This window comes from Micromys minutus, assembly GCF_963924665.1.
Source record: "Micromys minutus genome assembly, chromosome: 9".
In the NCBI taxonomy this organism is placed as follows: Eukaryota; Metazoa; Chordata; class Mammalia; order Rodentia; family Muridae; genus Micromys; species Micromys minutus.
The window spans coordinates 10,732,640-10,759,831 of NC_137978.1; the positions used below are offsets into that span (position 1 = coordinate 10,732,640).

Below are 27,192 nucleotides of genomic sequence, written 5' to 3' on the forward strand. Positions count from 1 at the left end.
CAATAACAAGATGGCAAGAGGCAAGCACAAGAACCTAAGCAACAGAAACCAAGACAACCTGGCAACATCAGAACTCATTCTCCCACTTCAGCAGGTAGTAGACATCCCAATGCACCAGAAGATCAAGATTTTGACTTCAAATCATACTTCATGATGATGATAGAGGATTTCAAGAAGGACATGAATAACTCCCTTAAAGAAATACAGGAGAACACAGGTAAACAAATAGAAGCCCTTAAAGAAGAAACACAAAAATCAATTGAAGAGCTACAGGAAAGCACAACCAAACAGGTGAAGAAATTGAATATCCATTCAGGATCTAAAAATGGAAATAGAAACAATAAAGAAGTCACAAAAAGACTCAATGCTGGAGTCATAGATGCAAGCATCACTAATAGAATATAATAGACAGAATCTCATGTGCAGAAGATATCATAGAAAACATTGATACAACAGTCAAAGAAAATGCAAAATGCAAAAAGCTCCTAATCCAAAACATCCAGGAAATCTGGGACACGATGAGAAGACCAAACCTAAGGATAATAGGTGTAGAAGAGAGCTAGGATTCCCAACTTAAAGGTCTGTAAATATCTTTAACAAAATGATAGAAGAAAACTTCCCTAACCTAAAGAACAAGATGTCCATAAACATACAAGAAGAACTCCAAATAGATTGTACCAGAAAAGAAATTCCTCCAGACACATAATAGTAAAAAAAAAAACAAAAAAACCAAATGTACAAAACAATGAAAGAATGTTAAAGGCAGTAAGGGAAAAGGTCTAGTAAGATATAAAAGCATACCTATCATAATTACTCTACACTTCTCAACAGAGACTATGAAAGCTAGAAGATTCTGGGCAGATGGTATATTTACACAATGGAGTAATACTCAGCTATTAAGTACAATGCCTTCATGAAATTCTTAGACAAATGGATGGAACTAGAAAGTAACATCCTGAGTGTGGAAACCCACTCACAAAGGAACACACATGGTATGTACTCACTGATAAGCAGATACTAGCCAAAAAAAAAAAAAAAAAGAAAGAAAAAAAAAACACTCTGAAAATGCAAGAAACAATCCACAGACCTTATGAAGCTCAAAAAGAAGGCCACATCCACTGAGGTGGGTGCCTCAGTCCTTAGAAGGGAGTCACAGGAGGAAACACCAGGACAAATAGAGGAACAGGGACTGAAAAAAAGATCATCCAGATTCAGTTTCACTTCAGAATCTATTTTATATGCAGCCACCAAACCCAGTCACTATTGCTGATGCCAAGAAGTGCTTACTGGTAGGAGCCTGATATGGATGTCCCCTTAGAGGCTCTGCCAGAGCCATACTGATACAGATGAAGATGCTTGTAGCTAACCATCAGACTGAGCATGGGGACCCCAATGGTAGAGTGAGAGAAAGTACAGAAGGAGCTGAAAGGGTTTGCAACCCTGTGGGCACAACAACTATATCAACCAATCAAACTCCAGAGTTCCCAGGGAATAAAATACCAACCAGTGAGTACACAGGTAAGACCCATGGCTCCAGTTGCATATGTAGCAGAGGATGGCATTGTCTGGCATCAATGGGAGAAGAAGGCTTTGGTCTAGTGAAGGCTCATTTTCCCAGTGTAGGGGAATGCCAAGGTGCTGAGTTGGGAGTGAATGGTTGGGAGTGGAAGCAGCTTCATGGAAGCAAGGGGAGGGAGGAGAAGGATGGGAGAGGGGAGAAAGGGGATAATATTTGAACTGCAAATACAGACAATATCCAATAAAAAAGAGAAAAAAAAAGAGAAACCAATTAAATTGGGTTACAGGTAGATATCTCTCATTGAATTTGTTTATTCTCAATTAATTTATTAATTTAAAGGAGTTTTTAGATTATTTATGTGTATGAGTGTTTTGCCTGCATGTATGTCTGTATATATGTTGCTCTCAGAGGTTACAAAAGCACATTGAGTAGTTGTGATCCATCATGCATGTAGGTGTTAAGAATCAAATCCAGGTCTTCTGAGAGAGCAACAACTCTTCTTAACCTCTCCAGTTATGAATCAGTGTGTGTGTGTGTGTGTGTGTGTGTGTGTTGTAGATTGTCTTATAGCTGTTTTGTATTTTGATGTTAATTTTACTTTACCAAGAGGGGCTTCCTAGTCACATACTCAGGACTTTATTAGAACCTTCTTCCCATTTTAATTAGTAAAATAAAGGCGAGAGCCGGTGATTGGGTGGGGGAAGGGAGGTGGAGGCAGAGGGTCAGAGAAGGGGACAGCGGAGGATCAAGAAAGAGCTCGGGAAGAATGAGCTAGATCCAGGTGGGCTTTATTGGCATTAGGTAGCTATGAACATTTTAAGGATTTTATAGGTCTTTTATCTCATATGAGAGGGAACCTTGTATCTTTGTCTATTTGATGTAATCTTATTGTGTGGAGGGTTTGTGGATTGATATATAAACCTCTATGAAAAGCTACTGAGCCTTGAGTCACATTTGTGCTGGGCGGGGTGGTAATTCCACCCAAGACAGAGACAGTCATTCAGACAGGGTGAGACCACAGGGGCACCTTAGACCGAGTGACAGAGTCTGTGCACAGGTTCCTACTAGAAGCGATGCCAGCAGAGTGAGACTTTGTGGCCAATAAAGAAATAAAGTATTCATTTTTAAATATTTACTACAACGTGTGTGTGAGACAGATAGACAGACACACACACACACACACACACACACAGAGAGAGAGAGAGAGAGAGAGAGCCTCCTGATGTGAGTCCTGGGATCCATGTCCAGCTCCTTTACAAGAAAAGTGAACTGCTGAGCCAGCTTTCCTTTTGGAAAAATCTAGACCATGTATTTCTCCAAAACATTAAGTACATTTAGGAACATTTATAAACAGACCAAAAAAAAAATCAAATAAAGAAAATACATGACCAATATTAAAATAGGCAATATTTCTGACAATGATATTTTCATATTATATACATGCAGCATAATTATATATGCATAACATTATGAGACAATTTGAATGTACAATAAATTTCATGTCATATTATGAACTAGACATGATATATAATAAGGATTTGGCCAGACTGGTTCCAGTCTAGGGAGAGGGTTAGACTGGGCTGTATCTTTCATCACTAACACTCTGTGTAGCAGAGATAAGCAATGCCAAGGAAGACAGTGTCTTCAGTTTCTACACTAGGGTAGTTTATGCAACTTCAAAGACAATAGCTGTCAAAATGTGTGTGTATCCCGGAGAGTCCAACCTGGCCAGCGTTTTGAGCATGTTACCTTGTTGACGCATCTTCATGGTTCGTATCCTTATAGCCTGTCCTCGAACTCGACCTTCACAGAAATATGCACCATTAATCTTACTGGCTTTTTCTCTCTTCCAAACAACTTTTTTCGCCCATTCTCTGGTCACATCTTGAGTAACTTCCAGTGGATCTTGGTGCTGGTTCATTAAGGCTTCAAAGTCCCTTCCTATGGTGATGGGCTCGTGCGGGTGCCACCCAGAGGCAATGCAGGTGAGGGATGTTTCAGCATCAGACACAAGAGGTAGGGAATTGATCAAGATCAGGTCCATGGCTCCTTCTACTAGTCCTAAAAAGAGAGAGCATGATGTATGGCAACCATTAACGTGACTCCACAGGTAAAGCTCCTCTTGCCTAAAGCCTCATTTAGCAATAGTCATATGATCTTTTAGGGTCTAAGAGGGATCTGTCCTGTGGGTGGGCACCATACTGATGCTATGTTGTGCTTGCAGACAGGAGCTTAGCATGACTATCTTCTGAGAGGCTCTACCCCCAGCTGACTAAGACAGACACAGATACTCACAGCCAAGCATTAGACTGAGGGCAGGACCTCTATGGAGGAGTTAGGGAAAGGTTTGGAGGAACTGAACAGGGTGACAGCCCCATAGGAAGGCCATAGTCTCAACTTACCCAGACCCCAGGAAGCTCTCCGAGGCTGAGCCACCAGCCAAAAAGCATGCATGGACTGGTCCAAGCCAGCCACCCTCCCCCACCCTACTCCACTCCCACCCCTGCACATGTAGCAGAGGACTGCCTTGTCTGGCCTCAGTGGGAGAGGATGTGCCTAATCCTGTAGAGTTGATGCCCCCCAGGGGACACCCTCTCTGAGATGAAGAGAAGTGGGAGGGGAGCCTGGAGATGGCAATATTAGTGATATAAATAAATAAAATAATTAATTAATAAAAACAGTCATATGAACAATTATTTTAAAATGTTCTGATCGTGTGCCTGTTTTTCACTGGACAAAGTCAAAACTCCCAGGAATCAAGTCCTTTCATCTGCTCGGCTTATTTTCTCCTGTGTGTGTGTGTGTGTGTGTGTGTGTGTGTGTGTGTGTGTGTGTGCGCGCGCGCTCGAACACACACACACACACACATGCACGCAAATATATATATGTATGTATATGCCCACACACCTCCCTCTATATTGATTGAGACATTCATTAAATGCTTGCTCAACTGAGATAAGTAATGAAGATAGTATAATATTATTAATAAATTATGATTAGCTTTTAATTAGTGAATTGATTTTATCATGCTGCCCACTATCAACTACACTTGTGCTAACTTTATAGACCTTCATTTTCAAAATATTATTTTAAAATCTCAGAAGGGAGGGCACCAAAATGTGTCAATGTCCCAATAATGGGTGGCAAAAGAGACTTCCTCTTGGAGTAGTTTAGACCAATTTCTACCTCTCTTCCTACAATTTCTATTTGTGTGAAACTTGGTCTAGGATCTGTCTGTGTTCCCTTCTGATGTACAAGTCTGATTTGTGTCTGTCCTAGCTGTCTGTCTGTGTTCTATATTGTAACAAAGAGCTCTGCTCAGTATTTATTGAACAGCACAGAAAACATGGTAGGGGAAGGGATGCAGGATGCTTTTAGACAGTGAATTTTAAGAGTTGTACTAGGGGAAATGTTACTTTAGTAATCCAGACCAGCACCTAAAACCACATGCAGGTGTAAGCAACTGTTACAGGACGTTTGTTGTCTAAGGTTATTCTCAACCTGATGGCTGCTTTCTACAAATGATTACCACAGTATACACACATGTGTAGATTATTCATGGTCAGAGGTGTGAAAGAGGAGATAGTTAAGATTAAAGCTGTGTATTTCCTTAGCGTGTAAAAGCTGATTGCATGGGAAATCCAAGGCAGGTAAGGTTCACTCAGGTAATTTTCTTAAAGTCAGGTTAAACCAGTTAGAAGGCACAGAGCACAGTAGAACAGCAGACTGAACACATAGTCTTAAGTGACTCCAAAGTATATTACAAACTTAGTTGTGAAGTCTGGCAAAAGTTCAGCCTCTTCTAAAGCAGGAGATATTTTCAGAAAAGTATTACTGTTAAATTTTTAAAGAGATTAGAGAGGCACTGACTAAGGGAACTCTTCATTTCCCTCTAGGCCTCATTTTCCTCATCTTTACAATGGTGCAAGTAAGTCCTGTGCCTCATAAAGACTAAATACCATAAAATACTTACAGGCACTGCCAGACACACACACACACACACACACACACACACACACACACACACACACACACCCTGATACCCAATGGCCATATTTGATTTCCCTCCTCTCCTGAATGCCTAACATCAAACCTCACCCCTACAGCCTGACCTTTAACATTTATTCAAGAAACAAGAAAACTACATTTGCATTTTAAAAACTAAAAACCTGGACTGGGGAAATAACTCAGCAGTGGAATGCTTGCCTGGCTTACCTGAGGCCCTGGGTTCAATCCCAAGCATGAGGCAAGGTTATACAGGTAGCTAGATGGATTAACAGACATGGGGAAAAGTAACATCTTTGTTGTTGATGATGACATTGTTTTGCTTTCTTCGTTTTTCTCTACCCATTCATATGCCTCTCTATCTACCTCCTTCTCTCACAGCCTCTCATCTAGTTTCTCTCACCTTTTGATACTTACATTACAAGGGGACAGAAACTAATGCCACTGCTTTTACAGAATAGCACAGAAAGGTGGCCACAGATAGGAGGCCGACTGGAGGTTATAAGACTGAGCACATGGCACAGCACCTGTCATACAGTTTGTCATCCGGCTCAGTGGCCAGTGTTGCTGTGCACAGTGGTGTTCTGAGGATGTCCTTACTAGGAGGTTCTTTATCTGATTAATTAAAAGAATTTCAAGGCCAACTCAATTTAAGTAGCACTTGCAGTTAGTTGCATGAGAGGACATGGACCTAGCATAGTTTTCCAAGCTTAATCTTGAAGCATCCCTCGTCTGGCCTTGTCTGTAAGATCTCTGGAAAATGTGGAGTTGGGGATAATGTTTTAGCTTCATTTTCTTGCTTTGCTATAACACTTTGACCAAGAACAACTTCAAAGGACTAGTTTGCACTTTCCAGTCAAGGTTGACCATTATGGAGGTTAGGACAGAAATTTAGCAGAAACCCTAAGCAGAGCCTGTGGAGTGGAGGAATGTTGCTGGTTAGCTTGCTGTCTGGCTCACTCCTTGACCACACTTAGCTAGCTAGCTTTCTTCCATAGCCAGGACCTTCGGCCTCAAGACTTGCGTCAGGTAATAAGCAAGACAAACCCTCCACAGACATAGCCATGGGTCAAGCTGGTCCAGGCAATTCTTCAATCAAAACATCTCTTCTCAGATAACTCTAGACTGCCTTCAGCTGACAGTCAATGCCAACCCAGACAGATCATGAAATTGTTGCAGATAGGATGAGCCAGAGAAATCTCAAAGTGAAATCACAGCCTCCAAAAATAGCTCCAGCTCACACCTCCTCTTCATACACACATGCAGCCAGACCCCTGACTGAGCACACACCCCCCCTGCTGTCCTCGTTCTAGGCATGGTCCACAGAAGGTCTTCCTCAGGAAGGAAATGCTCATCCCTCCAACTGCAGCTCTATCCAGCCCCGATCTTTTCTAGGTTTAGTCAACGGACAGAAACAGGAGATCTGCGCTCACTGGCACTGAGCATGGATCATTTTACAACCTTAGGAAATCACAGACCACACAGCTGGCTCAAAAAGGCCAGCTAGGTCTGAATCGGGACCTTACAATCCTGTCCCTCCCCCTCAGCTACTTCTCCTTACTCTCAATGCTGAAAAAAATGAAACAGTGTACTTGGGAATCAGAACTTGGTCTGATGGTACCACCTTTTTCAACGTATCAATTTTATCAACCCTCTTTGACAGTCTTCAAGAGCTGCTGTCATCACCAACAGGAACCATTTACAGCAGAGACAGGCCATTTATGCTGGAGCCCAGATGACATATATGGGCTCTTGGTAACAAAATGCCCACTAGGTTCCTAGAACACACACTTTAAACCATCTGTTTAGTTTTCTCAAAGTAAGATCTGTGTGTGTGTGTGTGTGTGTGTGTGTGTGTGTGTAGATAGCTTTTAGAAGGTGATACATGAAAGGAAGCTCAGAGTCGATCTAGCAGGGGAATACTGAATGGTCAGCGGGAAATGCTCACAGGAAATCTCTCACCACCTACTTAGATGTGCAAAATTACCTACATAAAAAGTAAATGTAGGGCTGGAGAGATGGCTCAGCTGCTAAAGCCTAGGTTCACAGCCCCCAGAAAAGGAACTGGAAAAAGAGTGGATGTCATTGCACTCCCCATGAAGAAGGTCAAGAGCCATGATCAGCTCTTCTGGAGGAGTCCGATACGACTGCTGTCGCCGCCATGTCTTTAGTGATCCCTGAGAAGCTGCGGCCAATTTTTCAGGCATTTCACATCCACACTGACGGAGAATGAACATCTTTCTGTGAAGTGTTGAAGAAAAGGGCACTGGTCTCACTAAGAGGACCGTGAGGCTGAATGTGTGAACCCCGGTGCAGCATTCACCATGGTGCAAGAGCCCAGACAGGATACCCAGGATGGAAAATACAGCCAGGTTCTGGCCAGCGGTCTGGAAATGAGCTCAGTGAAGAGCTCAGGAGCCGAGGAGAATGACAACTGACAGAGAAAGGTGCCACCTCTGGGTCTTCACGTGCGGAAGCCACAGCACGTGTGGGTCCATGACGAAATGAATCTGCAATGCCATTGTTGTGGTTAGTAATTTATACCCCGAAGGGGGGGATGGCTACAGAAATATGTGTCTCTTGTCATGTATCCCTGTGCCCACTTACTTTCGTGACTCGAATTTCAATGACACATTTTCTGTTTCAGTCTTCGCATTGATTACATAGAATGTGGCAGCGCACAGCAATGCTGGGGGCAGGGAAAACTTACAATCAAATTTAATAAGGAGAAAGAGGACAAGAGCCCTCTACATGACTGTAGCCTATGGCTTCTTTAAAAATCTTCTCTTTTTTTTTATTATATTTTGTGTGTGTGTGTGTGTGTGTGTGTGTGTGTGTGTGTGTGTGCACGCATGCTGGCATGTGTGACATGTTGCATATGTGGAGGCCAGAGGACAACTTGTAGAAGTTAATGCTCTTCTACCACGTGGGTCCCAGGACCAAAGTCAGGTCATCAGGCTTCGCCGCCTTCCCTCGCTGATACATCTCGCAGACGCATCAAAGGAGCCTTCTACCGACACGTGGGAGACGTGGGAGCAACAGCAGAGCTGCTGAAACACACAGCACAGGTTGCGCAGAGTATTTGCCTGAGAGTGGCTGTCAAAAGGCAGGTCTTTCAGGGATGAGGAGATGGCACTGTGGGTTGAGCCACCCATTTAAAAAGCTAGAGATGACCCTGTGTGCCAATAATTCCAGCAGTGCGGGTACAAATGCATGTGTACGGGTGTGTGTACATGTATGTCAGGAATAAAGATTAACCTCAGCTGCTATTGAATTAGATTGGGTTCACTGTTCAAGCAAGCCCTAGGGATCTGCTTGTCCCCCCCTCTCCAGCTCTGGGGTTACAGGACTGTCGCAGCATACCTGACTTTTACGTGGGTACTGGGGGTGTCCGTGCTTCCATGGCAAGCACTTTACCAACTAAGCTTTGTCTCCAACTCCTCTTTTTGCTTTTAATCATGCTGGGGCTTGAACTCAGGACCTTCTGAATACTAGACAAGCATTGTATTGAGCTATATCCACAGCCCTTAACATTTTTTTTCACACTTAGATTTTCTTCTACTTGATATTGCTTTGCATCGTAATTAACAACACTATGGAAATAAAAATATTTGTCTCTATAAGTAGTCACAAGATGACTTTGGATCCAAATCAACACCTGTAAAATCAAATTAAATTGAACTCAAACTTGGAGAAAGGATCATGCCTTTAAGCTTGATTTCGAGAATCATTCTGTTTCACTGTCATAAAAGATGCCCTTGAGGTTTCTGAGAATAAAAATGAGTAAAGCAGCAGGATGGACTCCAACCTGCCTCCTTCCCACATGCGTATCACAGTCGTCCTGAGCTGCTCAAGTCTTCACTGTATTTTGACACTCAGACTCTACATTTGATTTTTATTTGACAAGAAGAGTGATACTGCTTCATTAAACATACTCAAAAGTCATCTATTCTAACTCCTTTTCAAACAGATGAGTGAAGGCTTCAGGCATGAATGCCAATGAGAATTTATTCCACTGCAAAACAGCAGTAGCATACTTCATAGAGCACAGTTCATAGAACATACTCCATAGAGCACAGTTCATAGAACATACTTCATAGAGCACAGCTCATAGAACATACTCCATAGAGCACAGCTCATAGAACATACTCCATAGAACATACTTCATAGAGCACAGTTCATAGAACATACTTCATAGAGCACAGCTCATAGAACATACTTCATAGAGCACAGTTCATAGAACATACTCCATAGAACATACTTCATAGAGCACAGTTCATAGAACATACTCCATAGAGCACACTCCATAAAACATACTTCATAGAGCATACTCCATAAAACATACTCCACAGGGCACACTCCATAAAGCATACTCCACAGGGCACACTCCAGAAAGCATACTCCACAGGGCACACTCCCTAAAGCACACTCCACAGGGCACACTCCATAAAGCATGCTCCAGATCCAGCGGCACACAGCTTCAGTAATTAACTTCTGATTATTTAGGTCCTTGACCTTGAAGAACTGGTAAGCTCAGAGGATGTTAAACGATCCTCCTTTTGCAGCAGAGAAAGGTATATGAAAGTCATGTGCGTTTCAAATGACTATTAGTTCTATTTTGTCCCAAAGCACTTCATATACCAGGTGAAGAGCAATGGACCCCAAAAGGCTTTAGCTAAAGCTTTAGCAGTTTTGGAATTTAGATCTCCTGTAATGAGCCAAAGATAATGCAAAAGCTATGTAGAACAGTTGGGCAATTGTTAGAAGAAATTATAAGATAAAAATTATCCATAAAATTTATGGCCATTAAATAAACAACTGTTTATTTATTAATAATAGGCCTTGGACACTACAACTCTTCTATGGCTTACAAACAAAGATGAAAAACAGATATGAAAAATTAATCACACTGATGAATATAATATTAGTACCATGATAGAGAACTGCATAACTCTGGGATGATTTAATAGTGAACTTAATAAGAGCTGTCTGGCATGGGAAGGGAGAGTTTGTAGATATTTAGTATAAACTAGCTATGGGCTCAGTGAGATGGCAGAAAAGTAGTTACTCTGAGACCTTGGTGACCTGTGTTAGATCCCTGAGATCCATGTAAAAGTAAAGAGACCCAACTCCACAAACTTGTTCTTAGACTTGTAGCCACGTCCTGTAGCACATGCACGTGTGCACATGGATTCACACACTAACAACACAAACAAGTACATATCTAGAATAAAGCAGATGAGGAGTTGAGTTACTGAGGCTATGAAAGACATAAAAAGACAGAACAGTTTTTCTAGAAGGATAACTACTGGTCAGGATTTTTATTAAAATGATTATTTAGAAGGATTGCCTTCTGAAATCTCCTTAAATTTGTCCTAAAGTTGGCATTATATTATACTTATTGCTTCCTAAAACTTAGGTTAGTGACATTTATAATGTTTCTGTCTTCTAGTCTACAGAGAGGGAATCCAGTTCCCAACCCTGTCTTCCACAGAACCATCCCGTTTCTTTTTGTTCTCTGTGATTCTTTTATGTATGCCGTGAGTGTTTGAGCAATGGCTTCATCCTCAAAGTTCCTTCTAAGTCATTAGACATCTAACAGGATGATCCCAAAATGCACAAGACTGGACACGACAAAGGAAATTACTAATGTATAACTAGGAGTTGAGAATCGGGCAAGTGCACTCTGGGAGTGACTGGGTTGTGCCCCTATGACAAACTATTTTTATGCAGGAGTTGTGCCAAGCCAGTTTCTTCCAGGGGTACTCCCATTTCCCATCCCTGCTTTCCAGCCAAATGAGGTCCTTGTCTGTCTGATGGAGAGAAAAACATTTTCTCCCTATCTACAAATGACAGAAATTTTCATACAGAACAAACAAACAAGTAAATAAATACGGGCTAGTTATTACTAGCTTCAGACAAGCTGAGCATCCATACAGATATTTGTTGTTAGACATCTGGCACATTTGACATGTTGGACACTTGACATCCTGGGAGGTATCAGAGTTCGAAGGAGTGTGGTACTATCAAGCTGAAGGCTTTTTAAAACAGGGACCTTGGAGTTATCAGATAGAAGCCCCACATTTTACAACAAAAAAGGAGATGATCTGTAGTAACACAAAGTAATTCTAAAGCCAATTCTCAAGTTCTCACTTTATTTAGTTAGTTATTTATTTATTTTTGGTACTCTTTCTCTTGCTCCAGGGCAATAATATAAGTGACCAAATCTATATTAAGGATTGGGGGATTTAAAGCAGTTAAATTTTGTCATTTAAATATTGTCAGAAAATAGGACAATAAGGAAAAAAATTGAAGAGAAGCAATCAAAAAGTAAGAAAAAAATATAAAGCAAAGAGAATAGAGAAACCCAGGGATGAGATCGTCAAGTCTGACAATGATGAACTTCTCTACCCAGCTTTACTCAAAGAGGCTTTTATGGTTTGAAGATGAGCTGCCCTCTCCCTAGCCTCTTGTGGTTTTTTTTTTAGACCTCCATTCACCATGCTGTTTTGGGGAGGTGTTGGAGGAAGTAGAGACCTGCTGGAGGAAGTTGGTCACTGGGAGTGTGCCTCTGAAGGTTGTACCTAGTCTCCAGCTCCTTCCTCTCTTTGCTTCCTGTGCTTAGGGTGTGAGTAACCTCTGCCACTGGCTCCTGTCACATGATGCACCACTTCACCACTGGCACTGAATAAACAAAGACACGAACCACAGACTAAGACCTCTAAAGTCATGAGTCAATTGAAACCCTTCCTCCTCTAAGGAGTCTTCTTGCTGATTTGGTTACATGAGAATAAGACTAACATGGAGGCAAATTCTCTCACCGAACCTGGCTTATTCAGTACCAGGAAATTCATGGACCATTTGGACTCAAACACTTTTACGTTCTGGCCTCTTTTGCTACATAAGTAGTCTTCCAAATTCTCTACTTTCTATGCTGTCCCAAAAGGTATATGTCATCACCCAGAAAAAGACACCTCTGTTCTCCATGACAACACCCTTAGCTCTTCATCACCCTGTTCTTTAGCTTCTAATAAAGAGAAAAATTTGATGGCTTGGCTTGCACACATATACACATGCACACACACACACACACACACATGCACATACACACACACACACACACAGAGAGAGAGAGAGAGAGAGAGAGAGAGAGAGAGAGAGAGAGAGAGAGAGGCTAAGAATCTCCTATTACAAGAGCAAACCAAGATAATGAGTTTACTATGAAAGCAATTCAGAATCATGATGGTTGCTAAAATTGGCAAAAGAAAATGTAGGCTACCTGGCAGGCTTACTATTATGCTGCTCAGGAAAGAAAGCTAACATTTGTACTATATACTGGACAGAAAACACTCTGCTATAAACCATTACAATTACTATCCATATGAAGTGTCACAATGTTGAAGAAAAGGCATCTATAGTTCATTTTGTAGGTTAGAGATTTAAAATCCCAAGCCAAACATGGCAGCCTATAATCTTAGCACTAAAGAAGACTGAGGTGAAGAATCATGAGTTTGCACCCAACCTAGGCTACATAGAAAGGGTTTTTGTCTCAGAAAAAAGAAAGGGGGGTGAGGGATGGAGGGAAGGAAGGAAGGAAGACTTATAGATGCTCGATAAACCCAAGGTAACACCACAGTAATGTGAAATTTGAACTCATATCTTATTGGTATTAAACCTACTATTTCACCATACTCCATTGCAAATACCATGAAGAAATATACCTTCCACATCACTCTACCTCTAATAATAAATACAATGCTTGGGACATAATTGATACAGCCACACATTAATGAGTGAACAGGTTAGCACTGAATGAGACTAGACGCTGAAGAATAACTCATTCAGTAAAGTGCTTGATAACTAAGCCTGACACATCGATATTCACTTGTAACACCAAAGCAACAGAGGTAGAGATAGGAGGATCCTTGGCTCTCAATAGCCAGCTGAGTCTGATTGCTGAGCCCCAGAGGAACAAGATAACAAGCTGTGTGGTGTCTGAGAAATGGCACTCAGGGCTGTCTTTCACATCTACATGCACACCCACAAACATGCATGTGCACCTACTAACACATACATAGGCAAACAAACACATACATACACAAAAAATGACACTATCATAATTATATTCAATAAATACCTCACTACTGGGTTTTATGCTACATTTTGTGGGTGAAAAGAAGAATAAAATATAGTCTGTGTCTTCAACAGACTTAACAGTCTGTTCACTCAAAGGCATGAAAATTATCAAAACCATGAAGGGAAAATACTGGCAGAGTTGACTACGGAAAAAAACCCAAAACCCTCTCTGCAACTAGAGTATTATACAATGAAGTTTTCCACTTGTTGGCAAACCTTGTTATACATAACACTTGACAACAAGGTCTTCACATTTTCTGTGGATAAACAAGGCAGTGGTTACCTCTGGCTAATTAAACTGCCAGGCACGGGAATTAGAAGCAGGCAAAAGCGGTGTGAGCATTCAGTGTTTGCATGCTTAATACTTCATTTTCTTTATAATTTTAAAGAAAAATAAATAAATAGGAAAGAACACAGGACTAATGAAGGGTTCTAGTTTATCACTGACTAGTCCATCCCCTTCCTTGGGGAAGCAGAGAAAAACGCCTGTGCTTTACCCACCTTCACTGCTCCAGTTGCCAAGCACTATGTTTATGGATTATTGATATGTTTAATATGCTTGGGTTGAATTGGAAGAACTTTAGCAGCCACCAAACGCAACTGACTTTAAACCCAGTGAACTATTTTTTAAATTTATTTATTTATCCACTTTACATCCCAATCTTGGCTCCCTTCCTCCTTCCCTCTTCACATAGCTCCTCCCCTCACACCCATCCCCTTCTCCTTTGAGAAAGGGGACCCATCCAAGGAAATGTTTTGTGAGTTGCTATTTGCCTCACACAAACAGGCAGTCATGAGACAGTGAAGTGCTCAATCTCAGAGTTTTGTCACATCATCTTCATTTGTAAAAGGGGAAATGGCTCTTAAATCTCTGAAATTTTTATTAAGAGACATTTTTATTAGCATGGCCAAAATTTTATATACACACACACACACACACACACACACATATATATATATACATATACACACATATATACATACACATATATATACATGTGTGTATATATATCTGCATGAAACCATATCTCTGTTGCCCTCCACCCCACGATAAAAATAATTGTTTTTCTCAGTGGTCTTGAAGCTAAGGTACTTCAGAAAAGGGAACTCACAATGCTTTGTGTCCTGCTGTGTGCCTGTGCTCCCGTATACTTCAAACACTTATGGACAGGAAGCAGGCCAGGCTGAGAGAGCACTAAGGAGGATCGTGTGTTTCTTTCTGAAGCCTTTGATGCTTGCCCTCTTCTTGTAGGGTTGACCTTGATAGGAAGTGGATTTTCTGCTCACCAAAAAGCAGCCTGCCATATACTTTGGCATGGGGACACAGGACAGGATGAGAAGTTACTGAGGGGTTCACCTGAGCAGATGCCATAGATATCTGCACCAAACTAAACCAGTGTGTTCCTGGGCCTGCCAACAATTCCTGAGATTTCATTTTTAATTTTAAAACAATTACATGTCTTTATTTATGGGGTGTGTGTGTGCACATGCAAGCATATGTTCTACATATATACATATACATATCCTAGTGATCAAACTCAGGTAGTCAGACTTGATGCCAAATTCCTTTTACCGACTAAGTCTCACTGGGGCAAGAATTATAGATTGTATTATTTCAAAAGTTCAGGAACAATAAAAATATGTAGCAATTTCCGTGAGAAAAAGTTCTATGCTACCAAGCACTGGCTCCTCACAGTGTTCTTATTACAAAGACATGATTGGCTAGCATTTTAACACCAAAGCAAGGGAGTGAAGGAGTAATGTCAGTTTGATTTTACAGTCAGAGAATATCTCACAAAACTACTGGCAGGCATCCCTTATTAACTATTCATTGGATTTTAAAGACAGACAGAAGAGTGGATTTGCAAGTCTCTGGAGGGAGTTGATTTCATTATGTGTTCCAAACAGATTCTCTAGCGCATATCCACTACTTCCACTTTTAAGTTGAATTATAGTATACCAGTTTATTCACTGTTTCAGTGTGAGATGGGCTGTCACCATACTGCCTGGGCTGGCCCTGAACTCCTATACCTAAGCATTCCTCCCACGTCAGTGTCCCAGGTGGCTGGGACTCTAGGCATGTACAACCAGACCCAGCCAGTATACCATATACCAGTATACAGTATACACTTGCCCTTCTCTAGCTACTTCCCACCCTTTTCTATTCAGTTCTATGTGTCCAGCATGGCATGTAAGGGACAGCATTAAATGGTTTCCTGCCCCTGGATTGAAGCCAGCAGGTTGTGGGCCTCCACAAGTGTTGATGGTTGCTATGAGTGTGTGGCTTGTTTGTATAATAGTGTGCATATTTTCACATTCCTCCTTCAAGAAATGCCCTCTCTGCCATGGTTAATAACTCCTTGATAATCTGAGACAGTGTGAGTCCAGGAGACAGGGGTGTGTCTGTGTCTCAGCAAAATGGTAGAATGCTGTGACCTTCAGGACAGCCCTTAGGGCTGTGGGAAAGAACATTGAAAACATGAGTTTGAAAATTTATAATTTCTTAACTATATAAAATATAAGGATGCAATGTGAATTATATAAGAAGGTTCACAGATCTAAAAATACAGAGGCAGCTGCACTATGAGCCAGATGTCAGAAAGATACAAAGAAAAGGCAGATACAGAGGTAGGAAAATTCCTGGGTTCAGGGTCAACCTGGGGCTGAGGGAGTTTAGGTACAGGCCCAGGGCATGGTAAGAATGGTAATTTCAGGGTGGGGTCCTACTCAGGTATTTTACTGTCTGTGCCTGTGCTTGCCGTCTCCTTCTAAGGATCAAGGGGCTGGGGTCATAGGATGCTGATCCACAGGAATAATCAAAAGAGAACCTGGGGTAAAAATGTGCAAAATAGAAAACTGGGATGTTGGTCTGCCAAGAGATGAGCTATCCAGAGACTTTTTTTAGTATTGCAACAAAGATGCCTCGATTAGAGACGTGTCTGGAGATCTCCAGAAAAAGCAGAACAGGGAGAGGAGAGGAGAGGAGAGGAGAGGAGAGGTGGCAGGGGAGCAATCTAGAAAGCTGTCTCAAGCAGAACAGAGCCCATCAGTTTGTGACCCATGATTTCACTTCCAGCCATTTGTTTCACCTCTCTCAGAAACCCTCTCCAGCCTGAGGGTGGTTCATGGCAGCTCTAGATCCATGGATCTTATTGTGTCTTTCCAGTCTTGGTTACTGGACAGAACCAGCAAGAGAGGAAGATGCAAGAGAGATTTTGCCAGGGCAGTTGTTCTCCCAACCACATTTTCTCTGAGCCATCTACAGTGCATGCTTCTCTTATCACTGTTCCCTTCAGGTTCCATAATTTCTCCCTTGTCCCTTTGGGTGTATCCTGATAATAAATAATACCTATGAACAAATAAAGCCATACTTTCAGTTGATTGACAGAGATACTGGCTTTCCATCTACTCTCCCAGGCCTGGGCAACTCCCTGGAATGTCTATTTCTTTAAGAAAACCAGTTTACAAATCACTTCTATCAAGTATTTACTAGTTCTATTTTTCAATTATACATGGTTATTAAAATTATTTTAGAGCTAGAGAGATGGGTCAGAGGTTAAGAGCATTGACTACTCTTCCAGAGGTCCTGAGATCAGTTCCCAGCAACCACAGGGTGGCCCACAACCATCTATAATGAGATCTGATGCCCTCTTTTTAAAAATTTAAAAATTATTTTAATAACACAATAGCTATTAATTAAGTACCTATCTCAGCCCAGATAAATTAAATGTATTGTTAATTCTTGCTACCACCACACGAGTATCTCCATACCAAAAACAAGGAAACTAACTTAGACAAAGGAAGGAATGCTGATAGCTGCATGAGACCTCAAATGTAAAGCATCCTAGAATTCCTAGCCCTTCCTCTTCTGACAGTTACCCTCATACATATTGTCTGATAGTGTTCTTTATTCATTCCACTAGAAACAGATGTGTGTTCTATGTTCCATGCATAATACCGTGGATCTTAACTAGTGGGTTTCCCTTGGACCTCACTTGCAGTTCATCTTCCAAAACTCAGCAAGTGCCATTGCCCTTACTTCAGAGAAAAGTGCCTGCTGAATAGCTTTGTGTCAGCTTTTGTAGAAGGTTGAACTTGGCCTGTTTTCTCCTCTTATCCTTCCTTCTCTTCCTTATTTAGTCATTTAATCATGTGTACATATATGTGCCAGGGTGTGTATATGTGCATCAGATGCATGCATTTGCCTCTAGAGAGGTTATAAGAGTACATCAGATCCCCTGGAAGTGAATTTATAGGCAGTTGTAAGACACCATGTAGATGGTGGGTTCCTAAGTAGGGTTCTCTGCAAGAGGAGCCTCTGAGCTGTCTTTCATCCTCATTTCTTATTTTTTTCTAATTTTAGTTTTCTCTTAGTTAGGGTTTTTCTGCTGTGAACAGACACCAAGACCAAAGCAACTCCTACAATTGGAGCTAGCTTACAGGTTCAGAGCTTTAGTCCACTATCATCAAGTTGGGAGTATGGCAGCATCTAGGCAAACATGGGGCTGGAAGAGTTAAGAGTCCCACCTGTTGTTTCAAAGGCAGCCAGGACAAGACTGACTTACAGGCAGCGAGAATGAGGGTCTTAAAGAACACACTCACAGAGTCACACCTACAGCAACAAGGCCACATTTTCTCATAGTGCCACTGCCTGAGACAAGCACATAAAAACCATAACAGGATTGTTGAAAATGATGTGCCATTGTCAATAATGTTCTTCTCTATCCCACAACCCATAGCCTACAGCTGTATTGCCATAAATTACCTCTCCTCACACTCCATTCTCATTCACTTGATCAAACTTCATGCCCCATTCCTTTCTGGCTATCGCTTCTCCTTCTCCCTACAGATACTTGTCAACTGAAGTCCAGTTTCTTCCAAATTATAGCTCAGACCCTAAGGCTCAAAAAAGTTTATGTTCCAGTATTTTTCACAACTCAAAGTCTAGAGATCAAACATCGGATACCATCATAGTTTGCTTACTGGCTTACCCTCCCTGCTCAGGCTGTTTTATATACAACCCAGGACTATTTACCAAGAATCGTTTCAGCCACTGTGAGCTGGGCCCTCCTACATCAATTAACAAACAAGAGAATGCCTCACAGTCATGCCATAGGAAGCAATCCATATTTCCTGGTGACTGTGGTTTCTGCCATTGACAGCAAAGTACACCCAGCATAGCTATCCTAACTGGAGTCCAAATGCATTATTTTTATCTATAGAAACTTTAAAGTATGCCAAATGCTAGGTCATCTCTGTAACAACATCATGTGAAGAAAACATAACCAGTTACCACTGAAGCCTGAATCTTAGTCTTAAAACATCATTGACTCACATCCTATAGCCCCTTCCAGCTTATAAAGACAGGGGGAAATGGAAAAATACAACTATGGGGCTAACCGAAATGTTAAATTACCAGTTATTTCATCTACTGCCACAAAGACCAATGAAGTTATTGTTAAAAATGTGTTTTCATCAACTTTTTAAAAAAGAGTTTCGATATGCAGCCTTAGCTAGATTGTAACTGTCCAGCTAGAACAGGCTACCCTTGAATTTACAGAGATCCACATGCCTCTGCCTCCTGACCCTTGGGATTAAGTGTGTGTGTGTGTGTGTGTGTGTGTGTGTGTGTGTGTGTTTAATTAGCACGCCTACCTCATTCATTAAACTATTTCTAATATCAAAAACATCTTCTTAAATTAGCAATCTTTACTGTAGAAAAGTAAATTGAAACTCAAACTCCAAAGTAAGTTGGCAACAGCTTAGAAAGGAAAAGAAGATGAGAAAGGTTGTAATGGAAGGACTGTGTTTACACGGGGACTCACTATTATTAGAAACCAATACACATGGGGCAGAGTGTGCTTCTGAAAAGAACATATATGTAGACAATACTAGAATTTTAAATCAGAATGTATGTGCTACAAATGACTAGAATGGTGGTTTGAATAGGTATGGCCCCCCATAGACTAATGTGCTTGAAGGTTTGGCCTATAGGGAGTGGCACTATTAGGAGGTGAGACCTTGTTGGAGTAGGTGTGGCTTTGTTGGGGGAAGTGTGTCACTGTGTAGGCAGGCTTTGAGGTCTGAAGTTACACTCAGTGTGGCACACAGTGTCTGCCTGAGGATCAACTTCTCCAGTTCCATGTCTGACTGAGTGCTGCCATGCTTCCCATCATGATAATAATGGACTAAACCTGTGAAACTGCAAGCCATCCACAATTAAATATTTGACTTTATAAGAGTTACCTTGGTCATGGTGTCTCTTCATAGCAATAAATCCCTAAGGCAACTAGGGAACACAACATCACTGTTCTAGCCAAACAAGCAGAGGAGAAAGGAGGATAAAAGAAAGCAAGCACTGGAGAAGTGTAATCAGATCATAAAGTGAAGACAATTGGGAGGTAGGTTTGAGTATTAGTTATGATTTAACAGACATACAAGAAAACAAATACTTAAAACTATAGAAAAACTTAAATCTCCCAAGATAATACTAATGACACCCACAAGACTCATAAAATCTGAAAAGCGAACGGATGGGCAAAGATATTACATAAGTATATACACAGACTGAGAATGGGCACTTGAGGTTTTCTAACTAGGATATATTTGGACGGCTCAAAGGCGATGTCCAAAATAATTAACAACGTGGACCAGTGAAAATAGACACCTCATCAGTTAGGGGAATGCAAGAACCCCATGGGCCAGACAGTGACCTTTTGTTGCTGAATGACAGATCAGTCTAGAGAGCCTAAGGAAGGGACTATGCAGCTGAGGTGACAGGAGAGGCAGGGGCCTGCAGGCCAGCAGCAGTTGATTATGTCTCTCATTAACAGCTCAGCTCCTGCAAGAACTAGTGTGCAGCACTGTGACCTTGGCCTCGTTTTTCTCTTCACTCCCACTTTTGCCTTAATAATACCCCCCAAAAAGCAACTTCTGATTTGGTATTGCCACACCATCACAAAACCCCATACCACACTTCAATAAATCAACTTAAACATTTTTTGTTGGAGGAAAAAAAGCACACCAATCACTTTTATATTAAAAAGAAATAAAGCTATCTTCTAGAAAATTATTAAAAGATTTTTTAAAGTAAAAGAATTTCTAGAAAATAAAAAAGAATTCTACTCTCACTCCTGCTATGATAATCTCACACTGCTTTCAGAAGCAAAATTTTATGTTTATTTTTTTATTTTTATAAACAAATCAAGACGTATTCTCAGGAAATAAAACTCAAGCTAGAGAGAGAGAAAGAAAATAAAAATAAAGAGAAAATTATCATAAATTTCAAAAACTGAAAAAGAAAACTATCTCATTGTGAAAATTCTACTTAGAAATAAATAAGTTCAGTCATTCATTTAAGTATTTGCTATCTGTAGATAATATAGGTTTATCCTCAAAGCCAAAGATGCTTAGAATAAAAATATATGGATACAGGACATAATAAACAAGTATAAAATCTATAGGGTATACAAACTATCTGTCAAATTTTGCCAACTTTTAAAATTCAAAGACGTGACAAGATATTGAGTGATTTTATTAAGGTGACATGGGCTATAGAGATGGCCCAACAGCTCAAAGCTAACTGCTATTCTAGAGGACCTCAGCTCAGTTCCCAGCTCCAATGTGGCTCACAAGCATCTATAACTTCAAATTAAAACAAGAATAAAACATGGTGATTGTTAAACCAAAAACACGTTTAGTAAATAAAAACAAAAATAAAAATATTAGAGACATAGAAAGATGGTGTGTGATTTTAACAAGGTGGGATGGAGAGGGTAGTGAGATTATTCCGTTACAAGCACTTGTTACTTTTGTAGCAGACCTGGCTTCGATTCCCAGCACCCATGTGGTGGCCCACAACTATCCACAGCACCCGGTTTGAGGGATATAATGTCCTCTTTCACCCCCACAGGTGCTAAGCTTGCATGTGGTGCACAGACAGATATCCAAACAAAATACTCACACTACAATAACATGAATAAACCTAATTTTAAAAAGACAAAATTTAGTAAAATGGAAACTTGAAGTAAGTCGATATATACATTTGACATCCTCTCAATTGACATTCCAACAGGCAACACAGAAAGAAAGAGAGAGGGAGAGGGAGAGGGAGAGGGAGGGAGATCGAGCCCAGGAGAAATGGTCTTATTCATTAGGCCAGCAGGTCACACTCACAGATGCTCTGCCTGTGCTTTTCTGTACTATCTGTGCCCATGAACACAGTATTCTTATTTCTAGCTGAGGTTAAAGCTGGCCTACAAGCCTGGATGCATGGCAAGTTGGACAGTGAGGAGGCAGAGGCAGAAGTGGAGAAGAGGTTATTCAAATTATATTCAACCAGACCCAGGGCCAAAGATGAGTTCCAGAGAAAACAAGGAGTATGTACGCACCCTTGTAAAGGAATGCTTGCAGAAGGCAACACACTTCCAAAAAGAGGGGTATCGATTCAACCTTATCTAGACAATTCTGACAGTAGCTATCTCTGGATAGCAGTGTTAGACACAGAGAATAAAGAGATAACTATCTTAAAATTTAAGCTCTTGGGAAGAATGGACGAACACCTTTATTTTGAAGGCAGCCTAACCAATCCCCCTACTTTCAGATGCCTGGGTAGTGCTGTGCGTCTCAAAACAGATCGTGGAAACTTAACACTGTTAAGCAGAATGTGGCAGTGGTCAGGAAACGGGGACACCTTCAATTTCAGTTCTGACTGCCTCACGTCACTGAAGCAATTCTGAATCATAAACAAGTTATTTATCCTGTGCACCACAGACTGGTCATCAGCAAGGAGAGGCCAAGGTACTTATTCTAAGCACTTCCATGAGGATGGGTAAGTCAACGTTTAAGTATGAATAACATCTTTTGTAACTTCTACAACTGTGATACTAAGTGTGTGCAAGGCTGGTCTGAAATGTCAGGGGCCTGAAGGGATGAAAATGGTGGTAAGTAGGCGTGAGTATTCGGCCGTACAGTGGGATGACTGAGTGAGGTGGTAACACTTTGCATTCTTCGAAAAGCTAGAGAAGGAGACTCTGAACTTTTGACACAGCCAGCCAGGCATGCTAGTGCATACCTGAAAGCCCAGCACTTGAGAAGTGGAAGCAGGGAGAGCTGTAATTTAAGGTTATCTTCTGCTATAGAGGGAGCTGGATGCCAGCCTGGGTTTCATGAGATCTTGTCAAGAAAGAAACGATGAAGGGAAGGAAAGGTGGGAAGGAGGTCAAGAAAAAGAAGCCAGCAAGATGATTATGTTTACCCTAAATTGAATATCAGTGTAATGTCCCATTGTTCCCCATAAATGTGTACATTATGAACGTGTCCATTTAAGAAGAATATACACCAGACAGAGTAACATTTACCTGTAATTCCAGCACCCAAGAGGCTGAGGCAAATATAGAGCTAGCCTGTGCTACATAAAAAAAAAAAAAAAAAAAAAAAAAAAACCTACCCCCATCTCTAAAATAACAAAAGGAATATGTGACACATAGTAGATATATTGTTTACTGTGATAAAGGTAATGATGATTTATAATCCCAGTGTATTGATTTACGAATCCCTAAAGTTGTGAAATCAATGAAAATGGGATTTGTTTTCCTTCAAAAGCATCACAACCAGATCCAGATTCAGATTCTCCTAAGTGACAGCTTGCCTGTAGAGCCATCAGAAGGAAAAGCAAATGTTTGTAGACAGGATTTTTTAAATCTTATCTCCAGGGAAAAGAGTTTGAGAAAATGAGCAAATAAACACTTTCCAGTCTATAACAGTGACCAAAACAAAACAAAACAAAAAAAAAATGTGTTTCCATTTTATACCCATTTCTCTCTTATTTCATGAAGTAACAGCTTGAGTAAAGCAACATCAACCTGGATAAGAAACAAGCTACAGTTTGCGTGTTCTGAAAACGTCGGAACTGTCCCAAGTCCTGGCATACAGAGCTATGATGCAAAATCTTAGTTTTTCTTTCTTTCTTTGTTGAATCTTCCTTCTTGAGAATAAGTTTTACTTTGTAGATTTACTGATTAAATCTAACTGTACCCTAAAGATGACACATATGTATAATACCAGGTTACAAGCCCTGTGCTCTAGGAACTGAAATCTGGAGTCTCTGGATTCAGAATTGTAATATGACTCCCTGCTCAAAGCCCTGGGAGAATAAAGTTATGTTAAATTGACTTAAATGCTTAAGTGGTTTAATGTTGGATGTGGTTTAATGTTGGATGTGTTCAAAGAGAGTCAAATTTTTGCATTATTTTGTATGATTGAAATTCAAACTTGGCTTCTAAGGTTATGTGTGACCAATTTCAAAATTGTAACATTTGTGAAAGAGCAACGCTAACACGCCATCAATGAAGAAAGTAACCATACATCCATCATGGTCCTTAGAACCTCAGTTTGAGGGCGACGAGTCTCCCAGAGCGAATGAGATATCTGTCTAGTCCGAGTTCATAGCATTAATCGCCAATACAGTAACAGTACTAGGAGCAACATACCTCACCACAGCGATGTCAAAAGTCAATGTCATAGCGGGCAGACAGTGAGAGACTTTGGAGCACTAAATTCGATGGGATAGCTTAGTTTTTGTCTTAATGGTCTTTTACTTATTTATTTGCATTTGTTTTTATGTGGGGGGCTGTTTTGTTTTGTTTGTTGGTTTTTCCTTGTTTCAAAGGGAAAGAGACAAAGCAAGTTAGTGGGTAGGGAGGTGAGAAGGATCTAGGAGGAATTCAGGGAAAGAAGAACATGATCAGAATATATTGCGTAAAGTTTTTTTCAATAAGCAAAAATATCATAAAGCTCATTCGTTAGAACATGGCCTCTCTATTAGAATTGTCAACCTATCAGATTATTGCTTTATATGTTATGTGATTTGAATCTAGAGAAAGCGAAAGCTGCAAATCAACTCTTCATGCCGAGTCGTCCACTTGCTAATGAATGTTTCTACTTTTGCCTTCAGCAGTCATTTTTCAAGCAGAACACCCACTTGTGACTTCAGGCCCTCGACTGTCCCTGCCAGAGCATATCCTGTAACACGTGTCAGCAGCAGAGTCTAAAGTGAGGACGTGAATGAGTCCCCAGAGAGTCCTAGACGGCTTTTCACCCTGACCAGCATGGCTGTCCCTAGACGATGTTGTAAGCCACGAGCTTACAGCTTAACAGAGCCATCGAGAGGGAGCATGTTCTAGTAGTTGATCTGAATCTAAGTATTCACTGGCAGTAGCCAGAAACTCGGGCTACCAACACTGGCTGAATTGCGAGATAATGGTAATGGCAAAGGGGCCGTGGTGGAAGACGGGAAATCAGCTACGAGGTGACGTCATCTCACCTACGCTCAACTAGCATTGCTTCTAAGGCTTATATGGAAGATGGAAACAAAGAGTCGGGAATAAATTATATTACTCATTAAGCCAGAAATTCTTGAATATCCCCAGTTATTTCACAACCCTAAAAATAAGCACGGCCTGTTCAGCCCGTAATTAAAATAAAAATAATGTGTATTTGATATTCTAAACCCACTTCTGAGATTTAACCCCATACTTTTGTTATGCCACACTCCTTCCTCCATGTAAAGACAAGACGATGAGCATTCTAAAGACGGGAGGAATGTATGTTTCAGGCATAAAATAACATCATAACATGGCAGCACTGGAAACCACAATTAACCCTGTAAGCTTACTTCCTATGGGTTCTTTCTAGTTTGTGGTCAATAGTCCTGTAGTTAAGACTGATTTTTCTTTCTTCCAGCTACATTTTACAACATAACATAGAACGACCAACTGTATTTGTGTTTAAAGACGGTGTTAACAGATGTTCCCACTCAAGCATTCAATCCTGTCTTTGACTATATTTCATTATCTGTGTGCAGCTACTGATCTATTCATAAGGGAACATATCAACTAATGTTACTGACGGATTATACAAAATACTTTTCTGTGCATCCAACTGTTTGTGTGAGTGAGACTTGCTTTGTAATTATATAAACATATTTGACACTGAAACTTTCAAACACTGTACTTTAGAATTGATGTCTAGGGGTTAGAGAGAGGGCTCGACTGCTAAGAGCACTTGCTGCTCTTGTTGCTCTTACCGAGGACACACATTCAGTTCCCAGCACTCACATAAAGTGGCTCACAATCCCCTGTAACTCCAGTTCCAAGGGACCCATCACCGCCTTCTAACTTCTGTGGCACTGCACACCTCTGGTGCACATCAAGGCAAGCAGGTGCCCAGACATACAAATAAGTCAATGTTTCTTTAATAAAAAAAATCACTATCTATATTTTTACTGCCTAAGATTTTCTTCCCAAACTTTTAAACCTAACTAAATATTACAAGGGAAACATTTCTCGGTGTCTTGCTTGTCTTACTTATTGGCCATTAGAATAATTTCATAAAAATTGCCAAGGTAGAAATTTTTTTCTCAAATACATCCTGTATCTATCATACTGATAAGCTGATCAATATTACAACAGACATCAATTTTTCATGTATTTAAAATAGACAACAATCATAATAAACATGGGGACTTTGGTCATTGATTCTCAACTTAATTAAGTAATATGAATTTTAAGATAAAAGAAAGCACAGTATTTCTAAAAATCATAAATATAACATATCTTCTCATAGCATTTTAAAAGTTATATAAAAACATAACTCTTCTTATGAAATGCCTTTTTAAATATGTTTTGTGCATGCTGAAGTTAATATATAGCCTTCATTTATGTAGATAGGAGCAAACCACAGAAACCACAGGGCCTCCCACCTAAGCTGAAATGGAATAGAATTTCATCTCCTGAGTGCTTGCTTTGCCTTATCACAACACTTTAAAGATTCCTGCTCTTGAATGCCAAGTTGCTTTCTAAAGGGCTGTGGCCATAAGAAGGCATCTGTTACCAGCCTGGTGTGAATGACTGAACACACTTACTTGTTTCTCTGCTCTTCTGTTATGACAGGAAAATGATCTCTTGAGTCAGCTTTAGAACAAACCTCTTTGTACTCTTATTTGCCAGCTTTACTTCCCTTTGTGGGCAATTTTTGTTGTTGTTCCTTTTCCCCATTTTCATTTTATTCTATTGATTTCAGTGACTTTTAAATAAAATGCAGTTTATTCTTTTTTGTCTGCCATATTTGTTGCAAGAATTTTTCTCATTTTGCTGTTTATCTCCAAATGTCACTTTTGAATATACATACATGTACATGTATGTGTGTATGTGTTTGCATATGTATATACATGTGCATATGCATATGTGTATGTGTATGTGTATATGAATATGATGTATATGATTTATATTAATGACCAGGTAAACTGGTTTTTACTTTTGATGATCATGGTGTCTTCTCTGCCAGCTAAGACTTAATTTTTTTATTTCCTCCACTTTATTTTAAGTTTAAAAGATCCATCTTTGTGTAATGGCTTGATTTACTGCTGTTGTTTTGTGGAGTGTTGTGTTTGTTTTCGTTTCTTAAGGTAGGATTTTATTCTGCAGCCTGGGTTGTCCTGTCGCTATGTAGCTACACCTGGTCTTAAACTGTGG

At 40.5% G+C, this 27,192-nt stretch overlaps 1 protein-coding gene across 2 annotated transcripts in view; it reads right to left on the minus strand.

Annotated features, from left to right (window-relative positions):
* The window catches only part of TEK (TEK receptor tyrosine kinase), a 116,246-nt gene that overhangs the window by 72,839 nt on the left and 16,215 nt on the right, over positions 1–27,192 (minus strand). For both annotated transcript variants that reach the window (XM_080920571.1, XM_080920570.1), the window contains exon 2: positions 3,269–3,580. In XM_080920571.1, the coding sequence (XP_080776697.1) occupies positions 3,269–3,580 (312 nt within the window). The remainder of the gene's footprint in view (positions 1–3,268; positions 3,581–27,192) is intronic.